Source organism: Podarcis raffonei, chromosome 18, assembly GCF_027172205.1.
Source record: "Podarcis raffonei isolate rPodRaf1 chromosome 18, rPodRaf1.pri, whole genome shotgun sequence".
NCBI lineage: Eukaryota > Metazoa > Chordata > Lepidosauria > Squamata > Lacertidae > Podarcis > Podarcis raffonei.
In genome coordinates this window covers 1,470,244-1,482,380 of record NC_070619.1, presented here as the reverse complement: position 1 = coordinate 1,482,380, position 12,137 = coordinate 1,470,244, and the positions used below count along the sequence as shown (strand labels likewise).

At 49.3% G+C, this 12,137-nt stretch overlaps 1 protein-coding gene across 3 annotated transcripts in view; it reads left to right on the top strand.

Annotated features, from left to right (window-relative positions):
- The window catches only part of HOMER3 (homer scaffold protein 3), a 32,287-nt gene that overhangs the window by 6,745 nt on the left and 13,405 nt on the right, over positions 1 to 12,137 (top strand). For 2 of the 3 annotated variants that reach the window (XM_053372392.1, XM_053372391.1), the window contains exons 3-5: positions 10,567 to 10,726; positions 11,316 to 11,472; positions 11,945 to 12,076. In XM_053372392.1, coding sequence (XP_053228367.1) covers positions 10,713 to 10,726; positions 11,316 to 11,472; positions 11,945 to 12,076 — 303 coding nt within the window. In that variant the 5' untranslated portion in view covers positions 10,567 to 10,712. The remainder of the gene's footprint in view (positions 1 to 10,566; positions 10,727 to 11,315; positions 11,473 to 11,944; positions 12,077 to 12,137) is intronic. The other variant, XM_053372393.1, reaches the window with a different exon arrangement.

The following is a 12,137-nucleotide window of genomic DNA, read 5'->3' as shown; positions in this document are numbered from 1 at the left end:
AAAACTCTGATACTCCATAATTAAATACAATATACTCCCACATAGACTACCTTACACTGCGTTTAAAACCAAAATCACATTTGGATAGAAACTGTTTCTCAGGCGGCTAGTCCTAGTCTTTATAATCCTGGACCTTCTTCCAGAAAGCAGAAGCTGAAAAAGATCATTTCCGGGGTGCGCACTATCCTGCGCTATCTCTGCAGCTTTCTTATGGCACCTGACAGCATAGATTTGATCCAAGGTGGGAAGAGTGCACCCAGTTATTCTCTCCGCAGTTTTTACAACCGTGGAAAGCATTGTTCACAGGGGTACATTTTGTGAATCTAAGTTTGGCCTCTTTGAGGGGCATTATTTCAACATTGTTTAGCTGGAGCCCAGAGACTGGGGTCCATCTCCAAGTGCCTCCTGGTGGTTCCCTCCCTGCGATTAAGTGAAGCCACAGGGAGCCAGGCAGAGGGCCTTCTCCGTAGTGGCTCCCGCCCTGTGGGAACACCCTCCCATCAAATGTCAAGGAGATAAAGAACTGTCTAACTTTCCAAAGACATATGAAGGCAGCCCTGTATCAGGAAGTTTTTAATGGTTGATGTTTTGTTGTGTTTTTAATATTTGGTTGGGTGCCACCAGAGTGGCTGAGGCAACCCAGTTGGATGGACGGCATATTATTATTATTATTATTATTATTATTATTATTATTATTATTCCTCTGGCAGCACCCATTGCTGGCAGCACCATGTGGGTTTCCCCAAACCCTGGTCCTCAGGCCACAGAAGTATTTCTTTATATAGATGGTGCAATAGCTCAGTTGGTTAGAGTGTGGTGCTGATAATGCCAAGGTTGCAGGTTCGATCCCTGAAGGGACAGCTGCATATTCCTGCATTGCAGAGGGTTGGACTAGATGATCCTCAGGGTCCCTTCCAACTCTACAATTCTATGATTCTATGATTTTGTGCTCCATGTTGGAATTTCACCCATGTCGGGATGTGTCTGCCCCCCTCCTCAGCCGTGGCACCCAAAGAGAGGCCCTCTCAGGCCAAGGGCAGGGATGGAATTCAGAGAAGAGGGGAAGAAGGGGCAGAGGCGCACAGGAGGGCATGAGGAGGGATCTGGTGAGGCAAAGGCGCAATTCACCAAACCGGAAGAAGAGGCAGATTTTTGAGGTTGCAGGAAAGATGGCCCCGAGGGAGATTTGCAGATTGGAGGTTGCAGGAGAGGAATGAAGGGAATGAATGCACAAGATCTCTTCAGCCCACTGGTGGCTTCCACCTTCTCTCGCTTTCCCTCTTCCTAGCAGCCCCCCCCCCATTGCAAAGCCTCCCATTGGATGGGTGAGGTGGTCAGCAGAGACCAATCAGAATCTCCTTCCTCCCCTCACGCCCCCTTTAGACACAGCAGGGAGGGGTAGTTTGGAAATTGCGGGGGGGGGGGGGAGAGGAGGAGTACTATTTTAATAACTCATGTGGTCAGGGATGCTGCTGGGCACCTGCTTAAAAGTTGGAAGGGGGGAGAGAGAGAGAGAGAGAGAGAGAGAGAGAGAGAGAGGTGTCTTGGCAACAGGAGCCTAGCGACCCTCTTTCAGTTTTTTGGCAGGGAAGAGTACATCAGGTCATACTGGATGTGCAAAAAGCCTTCCTTTCTTTCCCCAAGGGGCTTTACTGGGGTCTTGAAAAAGAATAGAATGAGAAAAAGCGCTTCCCACGAGACCAGGCTAGTCTGTGGAACTAGCAGCCACTCAGTCTGATTGCTCTAAAAGTGGATTTGGTAAATTTGTAGAGTAGGATAGATCTGTTGGTGACTATTAGCCACGGCAGCTGGATGCGTCCTCCGTATGCAGAAGTCAGTCTGCCACTCATAGAATTGTAGAGCTGGAAAGGACTATGAGGGTCATCTAGTCCTAGCCGCTGTGATGCAGGAATCTTTTGCTGAACGTGGAATGCAAGTTGCTGGGGAAGGTGGCAAATTCATGTTGGGTGAAGCCATCACAATGGCTCTGCCCTGCCTATTCAGAAGTAATGCTTCTGTTCTGAATATCGGTGGCTGGAAACCGCAGGAGGGGAGGGGGAAAGCATCACTCTTGTGCACAGGATCCTGCCTGCAGGTTCGCCACCACTGGACCAGATGGGCCCCCTCTGGCCTGATCCTGCAAGGCTGTTCTTAGTCCCCTAGAGATTGCTTTGCATCCCTTTTCAGAGAAGCTAGCAGAATTTAAAGCATTTATCCATTGCAGGCTGTGACCCCAGGGTCCAGAAAGGCCTGCCCACTCCCAGTGGACTCTCTCGCCCCGCCCAGAGTTTGATTCATGGAACTTTAGAGTTGGAAGGGACCCTGAGGGTCATCTAGTCCAACCCCTGCAATGCAGGAACCTTTTTGCCACAGGTGGAACTCAAACCCCCAACCCTGAGATTAAGAATCTCTTGCTCTGCCAGCTGAGCTATCCAGTTCATCGGAGGAAGGCCAGGATACGAAACCAAGGCGTGCAGATGGGCCTTGGGTGAGGAAAGGGATTTGGCCTGGCAGCTGCTGATGTCTGGGGGAAGGCAGCCAGGAGAGAGGCAGAGTTAATGAAGGGGGGGGGGAGTGTGGACAGGAAGAGATGCAGTTACACACATGGCTGGATGGCAGAGGTTGCTGTAGTCCTTTCTCTACCTCCTCCACTCTTTCATCTCTTCCTTTTTTTATCCATTCCTGTTTTTAAAATAGTCGCTTTGAAAAACCTGAGGGAACCAGGACAAGGGAAAATTTGCCTGTGGAGTAGCTGTGCAGTGGATATTTCTCTGCAAATGGCATTTATTTCCATGTGGCAGGGTGGAAATTTCTCAGCCCCCCCCCTCACACACACACAGAGAGAGAGAGAGAGAGAGAGAGAGAGAGAGAGAGAGAGAGCAGCAAAGTCAGGCATTGTCAGCATCTACTGCTGCGAAGCCTCTGAGCTCAGAGAAGAAAACAGGGAGAAGGAGAGGCGGCTGGCCTGACCTGAGAGTGTTCGGAGGCTATTTTTAACCAGGCTTGAAAGTTACCGTGGAAAAGGGAAGGCTGGGTGCATTGCCATAGAAGCATAGAATTGTAGCGTTGGAAGGGGTCCTGAGGGCCATCTAGTCCAACCCACTGCATTGCAGAAATCTTTTGCTGAATGTGGGGCTCAAACGCACAACTGTGAGATTAGGAGTCTCCGCTGGTTAGAGCATGTTGCTGATGGTAATGCGAAGGTTGCAGGTTCAATCCCCATAGGGAACAGCTGCATTGCAGGGGGTGGGCTAGATGATCCTCAGTGTCCCTTCCAACTCTCCAATTCTATGATTCTGTCCCAGCTTTGCACTGGAGCGCTTCCCCAGGAGCAAGGTTGTGAGAAGACCCCTGTGGCAGGATCAGGCCAGTGGCCCGTCTAGCCCAATGTCCTGTTCTCAAAGTGGCCAACCAGTTGCCCCTATGGGAAGCCTGCAAAGAGGACCTGGGTGCAACAGCATCAACTCTGGGTTTACTTTTTATTGGGGGGGTGAGCAACCTGCACCCCCAAAACCATATGCCACCCCTTTTGTGTATGTGACAAGGAAGAGACGCGCAAGGGGCAGCAGAAAGAGGGTGTGCCAGAAACCCATGCACAGCATACATTTATCCCCCCAAAAAGGAATCATGGGAACTGTAGTTTTCTAAAGGTGCTGGGAGCTAAGGTGCCCTGGGGGCGTGTGCTACAGCTCCCAGAATTCTCGGTTTGGGATGAAAGCATGCTTTGAATGTGTGGTGTGTAGGCAGCCAAACAGAGAAAGGGGACCCTGTGGCCCTTGGCTCCATCCACTGTGGCCAGGCGGCCCGCAGCAGCAAAAGCTTCACCGCTGTGGCCCTGCATGCTCCGACCGGTTCCCCTTTGCGCTGTGATGCCTCCTCTCTCCCTGAGGCTGCTTTTATCAGCATGTCCCCCCTGCCATTCCCATCTCCTCACTGTCCTTTGTCCTGCTCCTTTTATATCTAAAAAGAGATCCATTCATTTCTCTTTGCTATGCTCCCAGCATCCTTGCGCTCTCTCTCTCTCTCTCTCTCTCTCTCTGCAAACAATCAAGCACCAATCTTGCACGCTTCAAGAGTCCCGAGGAGCCGGCATGCGGAGGAGAATGCTCTCTCGCATGCACGCACGCGTGTGCACGCCCCTCTGCCCCAGGACACGCACACCCGCTCACATGCGGAGACGCTCCTTTCTCCCCGCCAGGCCCTGCTGGTGGCCGGCTGGTTTCTAAGTGCCTCTTCAAAGCCCTCCGCAGCCGTGCGTGAAGCGCTCTCCCATGGCCTCCAGGCAACCAGAGGCTGCTGGCATGCTCCGAAGAACGTCCTGGGCTGAGCATGTCGAGACTGCAAAGCTGCAGTCCCAGTGGCCGCTTCGCGTGACGTCCACCTGCTTAACTGGTCCCGCTCTGTCCTCTGTCAAGGGCCACTTTGGAGGCAGACAGCCTTAACCACAAACCTCAAAATATGGGATCGCCTCGAAACTGGTGCCAAAGCTTTGCAGTTGTTTTGCGGCGAAAACCCCACATTTGTGGGGTCCTGCAAAACATGGGGGCTAATGACTGCAAAACTTTGGCACCAGATTTGACAGGATCCCAGATTTTGGAGTTCGTAGTTAATGAAGCTTTGGAGGCAGATCAGAGGGAGTCTGACCGCTGAGTCGGGGGTGGGGGGTGGGGTGCTGCAACTGTGACATAGTAGGCATGCAGAACGGGAGGTGGGGGCCTGGGGAATTTTGGACTTGCCGAAATTTGAAAGTCCAAAGTCTGTTCCTGGTCACTTTCAGATTGTTGCTCTTTTGCAGGGTAATATGTTGAATATTGACAAATTCAGATGGTATAATAATGATGATGATGATGATAATAATATTGTTATTGCTATTGCTATTGCTATTGTTGCTGCTGCTGCTGCTGTTGTTATTATTATCCAAGCCACTTTCGGTGGCTTCCAAGATCTATGAAAACATAATAAAGCATAAAGTACAGTGGTACCTCTGGTTACAAACTTAATTCGTTCCAGAGGTCCGTTCTTAACCTGAAACCATTCTTAACCTGAGGTCCCACTTTAACTAATGGGGCCTCCTGCTGCTGCCGCTGCGCAATTTCTGTTCTCATCCTGAGGTAAAGTTCTTAACCCGAGGTACTATTTATGGGTTAGTGGAGTCTGTAACCCGAAGTGTTTGTAACCTGAGGTACTACAGTATAAGGCATCTACCTATATTCCTATATTTTACATTGCAACTGTCATGGGGGGAAAATGGGACGTCCCATTTTTAATTGTGAGAGCATGGCAGCCAATTGGGGTTCCATGCTCTCATGTGATTTTGGGATATGATCCTGAAAAAAAGTTTTCCCAGGTCTGCAATCTCGCACAGATTCTGTGCTTAACAACATGGGAGGTGCAGGCCAGTCCTACAGCAGTGTTTGCATTTCCAGTCTGAACGTTTGTGGGAAAGAAGCAGCCCCCCCCCCCAGGTGTCCCTATTTTCCAGGGACAGCCTCGGATTTACAGAAGCCGTCCTGGTTTCTGATTTGATCCTGGAATCGGCGTGAATGAAGGCTAACCGACACCCGGGGCGGGGCAAACCACTGGCTACACATGTGTTGCGCCGCTACGTATGACACATGCATGGCGTCGTTACATAGGGCACATTGTGTGGCATCGCTACATACAGTGCGTGCATGCGACACTGCGCATGCGTTGTATGTAGCGGTTTGCTGCTGGTGCCGCTCGAACACCGTAGGGACGGTGGTGGGATCCTCTGCTTGCGGCTGCAGCCACGAACGGAGAATCCTCCCCATGCGGCACCCATCGTGCCGCTGCGCCCAGGGGTGGCGGGGCGAGCACCCCGCGGTGTGCCTTCTTGTCACCTCTCCAGACACGGGACACGGGGCGCATCACCACCACCACCACCACCCCCCGCGACACCACTGCCTGGAATGTCCCACTTTTCCTTAGGATTTCGCTGTTCTCATCAGAGAAATGTTGGAGTGTTATGCAACCCTCAAGCCAAGGAGATAAGCAACTATACAACATTTAGAAAACATCTGAAGGCAGCCGTGCATAGGGAAGTTTTTTAATGTGTAATGTTTTATTATGTTCTCTTATTATGTGCTCTACGTTGGGCTACCTTTGAAGGTGACCTGGAAACTACAACTAATCCAGAATGTGGCAGCTAGACTGGTGGCTAGGAGCTGCTGCCATGACCATATAACACCGATCCTAAAGGATCTACGTTGGCCCCCAGTACATTTCTGAGTGCAGTTCAAAGTGTTGATACTGGCCTTTAAAGCCCTCAATGGCCTTGGCCCAGTATACCTGAAGGAGTGTCTCCATCCCCATCATTCAGCCCGGTCACTGAGGTCCAGCGCTGAGGGCCTCCTGGCGGTTCCCTCCCTGAGAGAAGTGAGGTTACAGGGAACCAGACAGAGGGCCTTCTCGGTGGTGGCGCCTGCCCTGTGGAATGCCCTTCCATCAGATGTCAAAGGAAAAAACAACTACCAGACTTTTAGAAGATATCTGAAGGCAGCCCTGTTCAGGGAAGCTTTTAATATTTGATGAATTATTGTATTTTAATATTTTGCTGGAAGCTGCCCAGATGGGCAGGGTATTAATTAATAATAATAATAATAATAATAATAATAATAATAATAATAATAATTACAGTGGTACCTCTAGATGTGAACGTCTGCGCGTGCCGTGATTCACGGCTTCTGTGTGTGACGTCATTTTGAGCATCTGCACATGCGCGAGTGGCGAAACCCGGAAGTAACCCGTTCCATTACTTCTGGGTCGCTGCGGAACACAACCTGAAAATGCTCAACCTGAAGTGTATTTAACCCGAGGTATGACTGTATTCTGTTTCTGTATACAGTATCTTGTAAGCCGCTCAGAGTGGCTGGGGCAACCCAGTCAGATGGGCAGGATATAACACTACTACTACTACTACTACCACCGCTAAATAGGATGTCCCTATTTTCATCAGAGAAATGTTGCAGGATATGGAGGAAGCCTTTTGTGCATTAGATGTGGAACCCCCAACCACCCCGGCTTCCTTCCTTTGGCCTTGTTTTGGTTCCCAGATGGGGTTGCCAACTGACCAGGCTGGGCTGTTCCTCTTTGCCTTCCCCTCCTTTTTTAAAGATCAGCCTTGCATAAAGAAATCAGCCGAGGGAGGTCGCCTCTGGCAGCGGAGCAAGAGCCATTGCCTGCAGCCGGAAGCATCTGTAAGCAAGCCAAAGAATGAAAGAGAGGAAAAGGCAGCCTACAGACTGGGGGTGGGCGGGGGACATGGCTTGCTGGAATGTGCGCCTGTCATGGAAGTCGGTGTGGGAGTCACACAGTCGGCAGATCAGTCCCTGCCGCTTGGGACCCCCAAACCCTGCCTCCGGGGGTGTGGTGCGCCAGGAGAGGGTGGCAAGTGTGGCGGGAAGATCCCAGGATGATCAGAGAAACATCTAAGCATTTCAGGGTAGTATAGTTTAGTATCAAAATATATTTTTATTTATTTGCAGAATGTGGGTCAGAATCTTTTCAAAATAAGAGAGCATCTAGCGATACTGAGAACAAATATGAAAGATCAGAAAACAGCAAGGCTGTTTGTGTTGATGAGGAAATGAGTTTGTCTCAAATTAGACTCACTATAATGTTGTTGTTGTTGTTGTTGTTATTATTATTATTATTATTATTATTATTATTATTATTATTATTTATTATTACTGCTTCTACTACTACCAGCCTTCATCAAAAGATCTCAGAGTGGTTCACAGAAGAAAATACAAGATAAAACACAAGAAAATAATTGAACCAAAACAACAAGACCATAATAACCCCCTTCCCACAGAAGGATATTAATCACCCAAAGGCCTGGTTGAAGAGGAACGGTTTTGCCTGGTGCCTAAAAATATAGAATGAAGGTGCCAGAGGTTGACCTCTCTGGGGAGAGCTTTCCACAACCAGGGAGCCACTACCCAGAGATTACCCAACAGAAGCAAGCTCATGCCTCTGAGTTTGTATACCTACTTTTTGTATATTTTCTTTACTGAAAAATGAAAAGTACATAATTACAAGCGCGGGTGGCGCTGTGGGTTAAACCACAGAGCCTAGGACTTGCCGATCAGAAGGTCGGCGGTTCGAATCCCCGCAATGACGGGGTGAGCTCCCATTGCTCGGTCCCTGCTCCTGCCAACCTAGCAGTTCGAAAGCACGTCAAAGTGCAAGTAGATAAATAAGTACTGCTCCGGCGGGAAGGTAAGCGGCGTTTCCGTGCGCTGCTCTGGTTTGCCAGAAGTGGCTTAGTCATGCTGGCCACATGACCCGGAAGCTGTACATTGGCTCCCTCGGCCAATAAAGCGAGATGAGCGCCGCAACCCCAGAGTCGGCCACGACTGGACCTAATGGTCAGGGTCCCTTTACCTTTACCTTTACAAGCGCACAGAGTAAAATAATATACAAAGAAGAAGAAGAAATACCATCCATTTATATATATATAATTGTTTTTATTGGAAGATTTTCATGGATCGCAAAGGTGCATCTATCATCTCTGTTTTCAGTTCTAGAGCCCTGCCCACAGGTCAGTTAACATTTGTTGTGCGACGCTGCTATCATATGCATTGTGAGGTTGTGAGGAAATGAGGAAATGATTTGTGCCCTTTTGTAGCTGCACTGTTTAATACCTTCTGGGTGTCCTGTGATCATATTATAAAGCAGTAGCGTTTGTATTATAAACCAAGCACTGCTAGGAATGGTTTCTTTTTGTTTTTCAAGATGCTTCTTGTCAACAACAAAAATCAGTGTGGGGCACGCAAATTTTTATTCTCAAAGTGTGGCCCAGAGAAACAAGTTTGAGAACCACTGGCGTAAGTTCATGACCCAAAGGTGCAATTTCGGACCACAAGCCTGGGAGCCGCCTCAAAGCAAAGACCAGGTTATGACAATAAATCGTGTGATTTCTCTGGACAGATGCATCTCCTTGCCAGGAACCTGCCTCAAGAGCTGGGCTAGGGGGTTATGAGGGTGATTTAAGAATAGCTGCTGAAATTCAAAGCCCACACTCCTCAGATAGACTGCTCCTGCTCAGTGAGGTATTGTGAAGAAGAGCGAAGGGAACCATCCCAGCTGGGTATGTGTGTGTCTCCTCCTTGGTAAATATTTCTTCATTCCGTTTTATAATATATTTAAAGCCAGAGAGAGCAGTTAGAACGGCAGGTGCAAATTAAAAGATGACAAACGAAACTTTGAAAGTGGCACGGAGAATGAGTGGGCTAAAATAAAAGCATAGGAGGAGCTCTGCTAGATCGGGCCAGCAGCCCAGCTAGTACAGCATCTTCTTCTTACAGTGGCCAAATTGTTGCCTGTGGGAAACCAGCAAGCAGGATTTGAACACAAGCCCTCTCCCCTCCTGTGACTCCCAGCGACTGGTATTCAAAAGACTGTGGAGGCAGAGCAAAGCCATCTTGGCTAGTGGCCATCAATAGTTGTCTCCTCCTCCATGGATGTGTGTTATCCTCTTCTGAAGCCATCTCCTGTGGGAGGGAGTTCCGCAGTTAACTATGTGCTGTGTGGAGAAGGACTTTTACCTGTTCAGAATCTTCCTTGGATGTTCACAAGTTCTCATGTTCAGAGGGAGAAAAACTTTCCTCTGTCCACTTTCTCCATGTCATGCATAATTTCATTAACTCATACTCACCTTTTCTGTAAACTAAAATCACAAAGTCCAACTAAAAGATACCAGCGTTATCAAGTTTACTTCAGATTTGCCAGGCTTGTGACAGGGTTGTCTTGAAAACGATGGTTCCATTGTACAGTCATACCTTGTGTTGCATCCGCTTCATGTTGTGTCTTTTCGCCTTACATCCTGCGGAAGTACCAGAACGGGTTGCTTCCAGGTTTTGCTGCTCACGCATGTGCAGAAGCGCCAAATCGCGCCGTGCGCCTGCGCAGACGCAGCGCTTCGAGTTGCAGGCATTTCACGCTACGGATCCCGTCCGTAACACGAGGCACCACTGTATCATCTTGAGTTGGTTTGTTTTTAATCTGTGCTTCTCTGCTCCTCTGATTCCCGAATGTGCTTTGCTGTGGCAGGCTGCAAGGGACCAGGTCTGCTGCCCGCACCAAGCCTCTCAGCAGACTTTCAACTACTGTTGTTTTCTATTGTATTTTTATGTTGTGAACAGCCCTGAGATCTGCGGATGAAGGGCTGCATGCAAATTCAATTAAGAACCATCATCATCATCATCACCTACCATTTTATAAAAAAATACATGCAGCAAAGGAAGCAGAGATGCAACATTTGTTTGTGTCGCTAACTCTTGATGCATTCTCCTCTCTAGGTGTCAGGAAATCTAAATCTCCCTGAGACACGGGAGCCCAGTATACAGGGATTGCAAAGATTGATTCTCTCTGTGTCTGTCTGTCTCTCCTTCCCGCTTCTTCCTAAGTGGCCCAAAATCATTACAGATTAACAGCTCAGAAAACCTCTGGCCGGCTCTTGCTCAGCAATATTGCTTTCTGCCTCGGTCTCTTTCTCTCCTGTGTTTTGTGTGTCAATTAACAGCCGTCATTTTCCATCGCTAGGAAATGAATCGCCCGCCAGACCCCAGCCAAACTGGGAATTTCGCCCAGGGACAGAAAGGACTACCCTGAGGGTTGATGACCGTCCTCAGACCCCTCTCCCAACCCCCACTTGTCACCTAACCATCTGCTTCGGTCAGAATTAACCAATGTCAACAATTAGGTAACAGCCTTGCCTTAATCTCCGCGCTCTGCTCCCAAGTCTCTCTGTGTTAACATTTGAACTAACAAAGGCCAAGACTTTGAAATCCCTCTTTTGATTTTGAGCTTTGAGCTGCCATAAATCGATCGTTGCTTGGTGGGGAGGGGGCAGGGGCTTCAGTTTCCAGGGAGTGGGTATAGCTGAATCATTAGAGCTGGGAGATCAACCCTCCGATTCCTATCTCCCTATAGCCTTTGATTCAGAAGAATGAGGACTAGAAACTTAGCTTCGTTATTGGGGAAAGGGACCAAAGGTGAGTGACAAAAAGGGAGCCGGTCTAATTTCTCTAGGAACGGAGAGTTCCCAAGCTGTCTGGGAGCAACCAAGAAGCCACCGTCCTGCAGAGAGGGTGGTGGTACCAAGAGAGGACCCTCTGCCCCGAGACCTCACAGCCCAGGCAGGTTCATTGCAGGGAATAAGGTCTCTCAGATATAGCCTGGCACCAAGCAGGAGAGCACATGAGGTGGGCTGGGTGGGTGGGGGAGCAATTGCTGGCTGTCAATCTCAGCTGCTGCTCAGCACCCCCTTCTGCTCCCGCCCTCCTTTGCAGGGAGCAGCCGATCTTCAGCACCAGGGCTCACATCTTCCAGATCGACCCGGCCACCAAGAGGAACTGGATCCCCACCAGCAAGCACGCACTGACCGTCTCCTACTTCTACGATGCCACACGCAACGTCTACCGAATCATCAGTGTGGGAGGCACCAAGGTGAGAGAGGCGGCGAGAGCGGGAGAAAACAAACAAGGCATGCATTTTGGAAAAGCTTTTTTTAAAAAAGAGATAATCTGTAGAAACAGAGCACAGCCATCATGGCCAGTAACCTTTGATAGCTCTCTCCTCCATGCAATCCTCTTTCGAAGCCAAGTTGTTGGCCGTCACTGTGGCAGGGAGTTCCTCTGTTCAACTCTGCGTTGCACAAAGAAGTGTTTTCTTTCCTCTGCCCTGAATCTCCCATCCCTTAGCTTCCTTGTTGTTGTTTAGTCGTTTAGTCGTGTCCGCCTCTTCGTGACCCCCTGGACCAGAGCACGCCAGGCACTCCTGTCTTCTACTGCCTCCCACACTTGGTCAAACTGCTTCCTTGGGTATCTTCTAATTCTAGTGTTCTGAGAAAGGGAGGAAAGCTTTGCTCTAGCCACTTTCTCATGACCTTAAAACGCTCGCCTTTCTCTGCTCCCCAAAGGCCATCATCAACAGCACCATCACCCCCAACATGACGTTCACGAAGACCTCACAGAAATTCGGCCAGTGGGCCGACAGCAGGGCAAACACCGTCTACGGCCTGGGATTTGCCTCTGAGCAGCACCTCTCCCAGGTAAGAACTCAGGGGCAGGATAAGGAAAGGAAGGAATGGGGTTTATTTTTTTATTAAACTT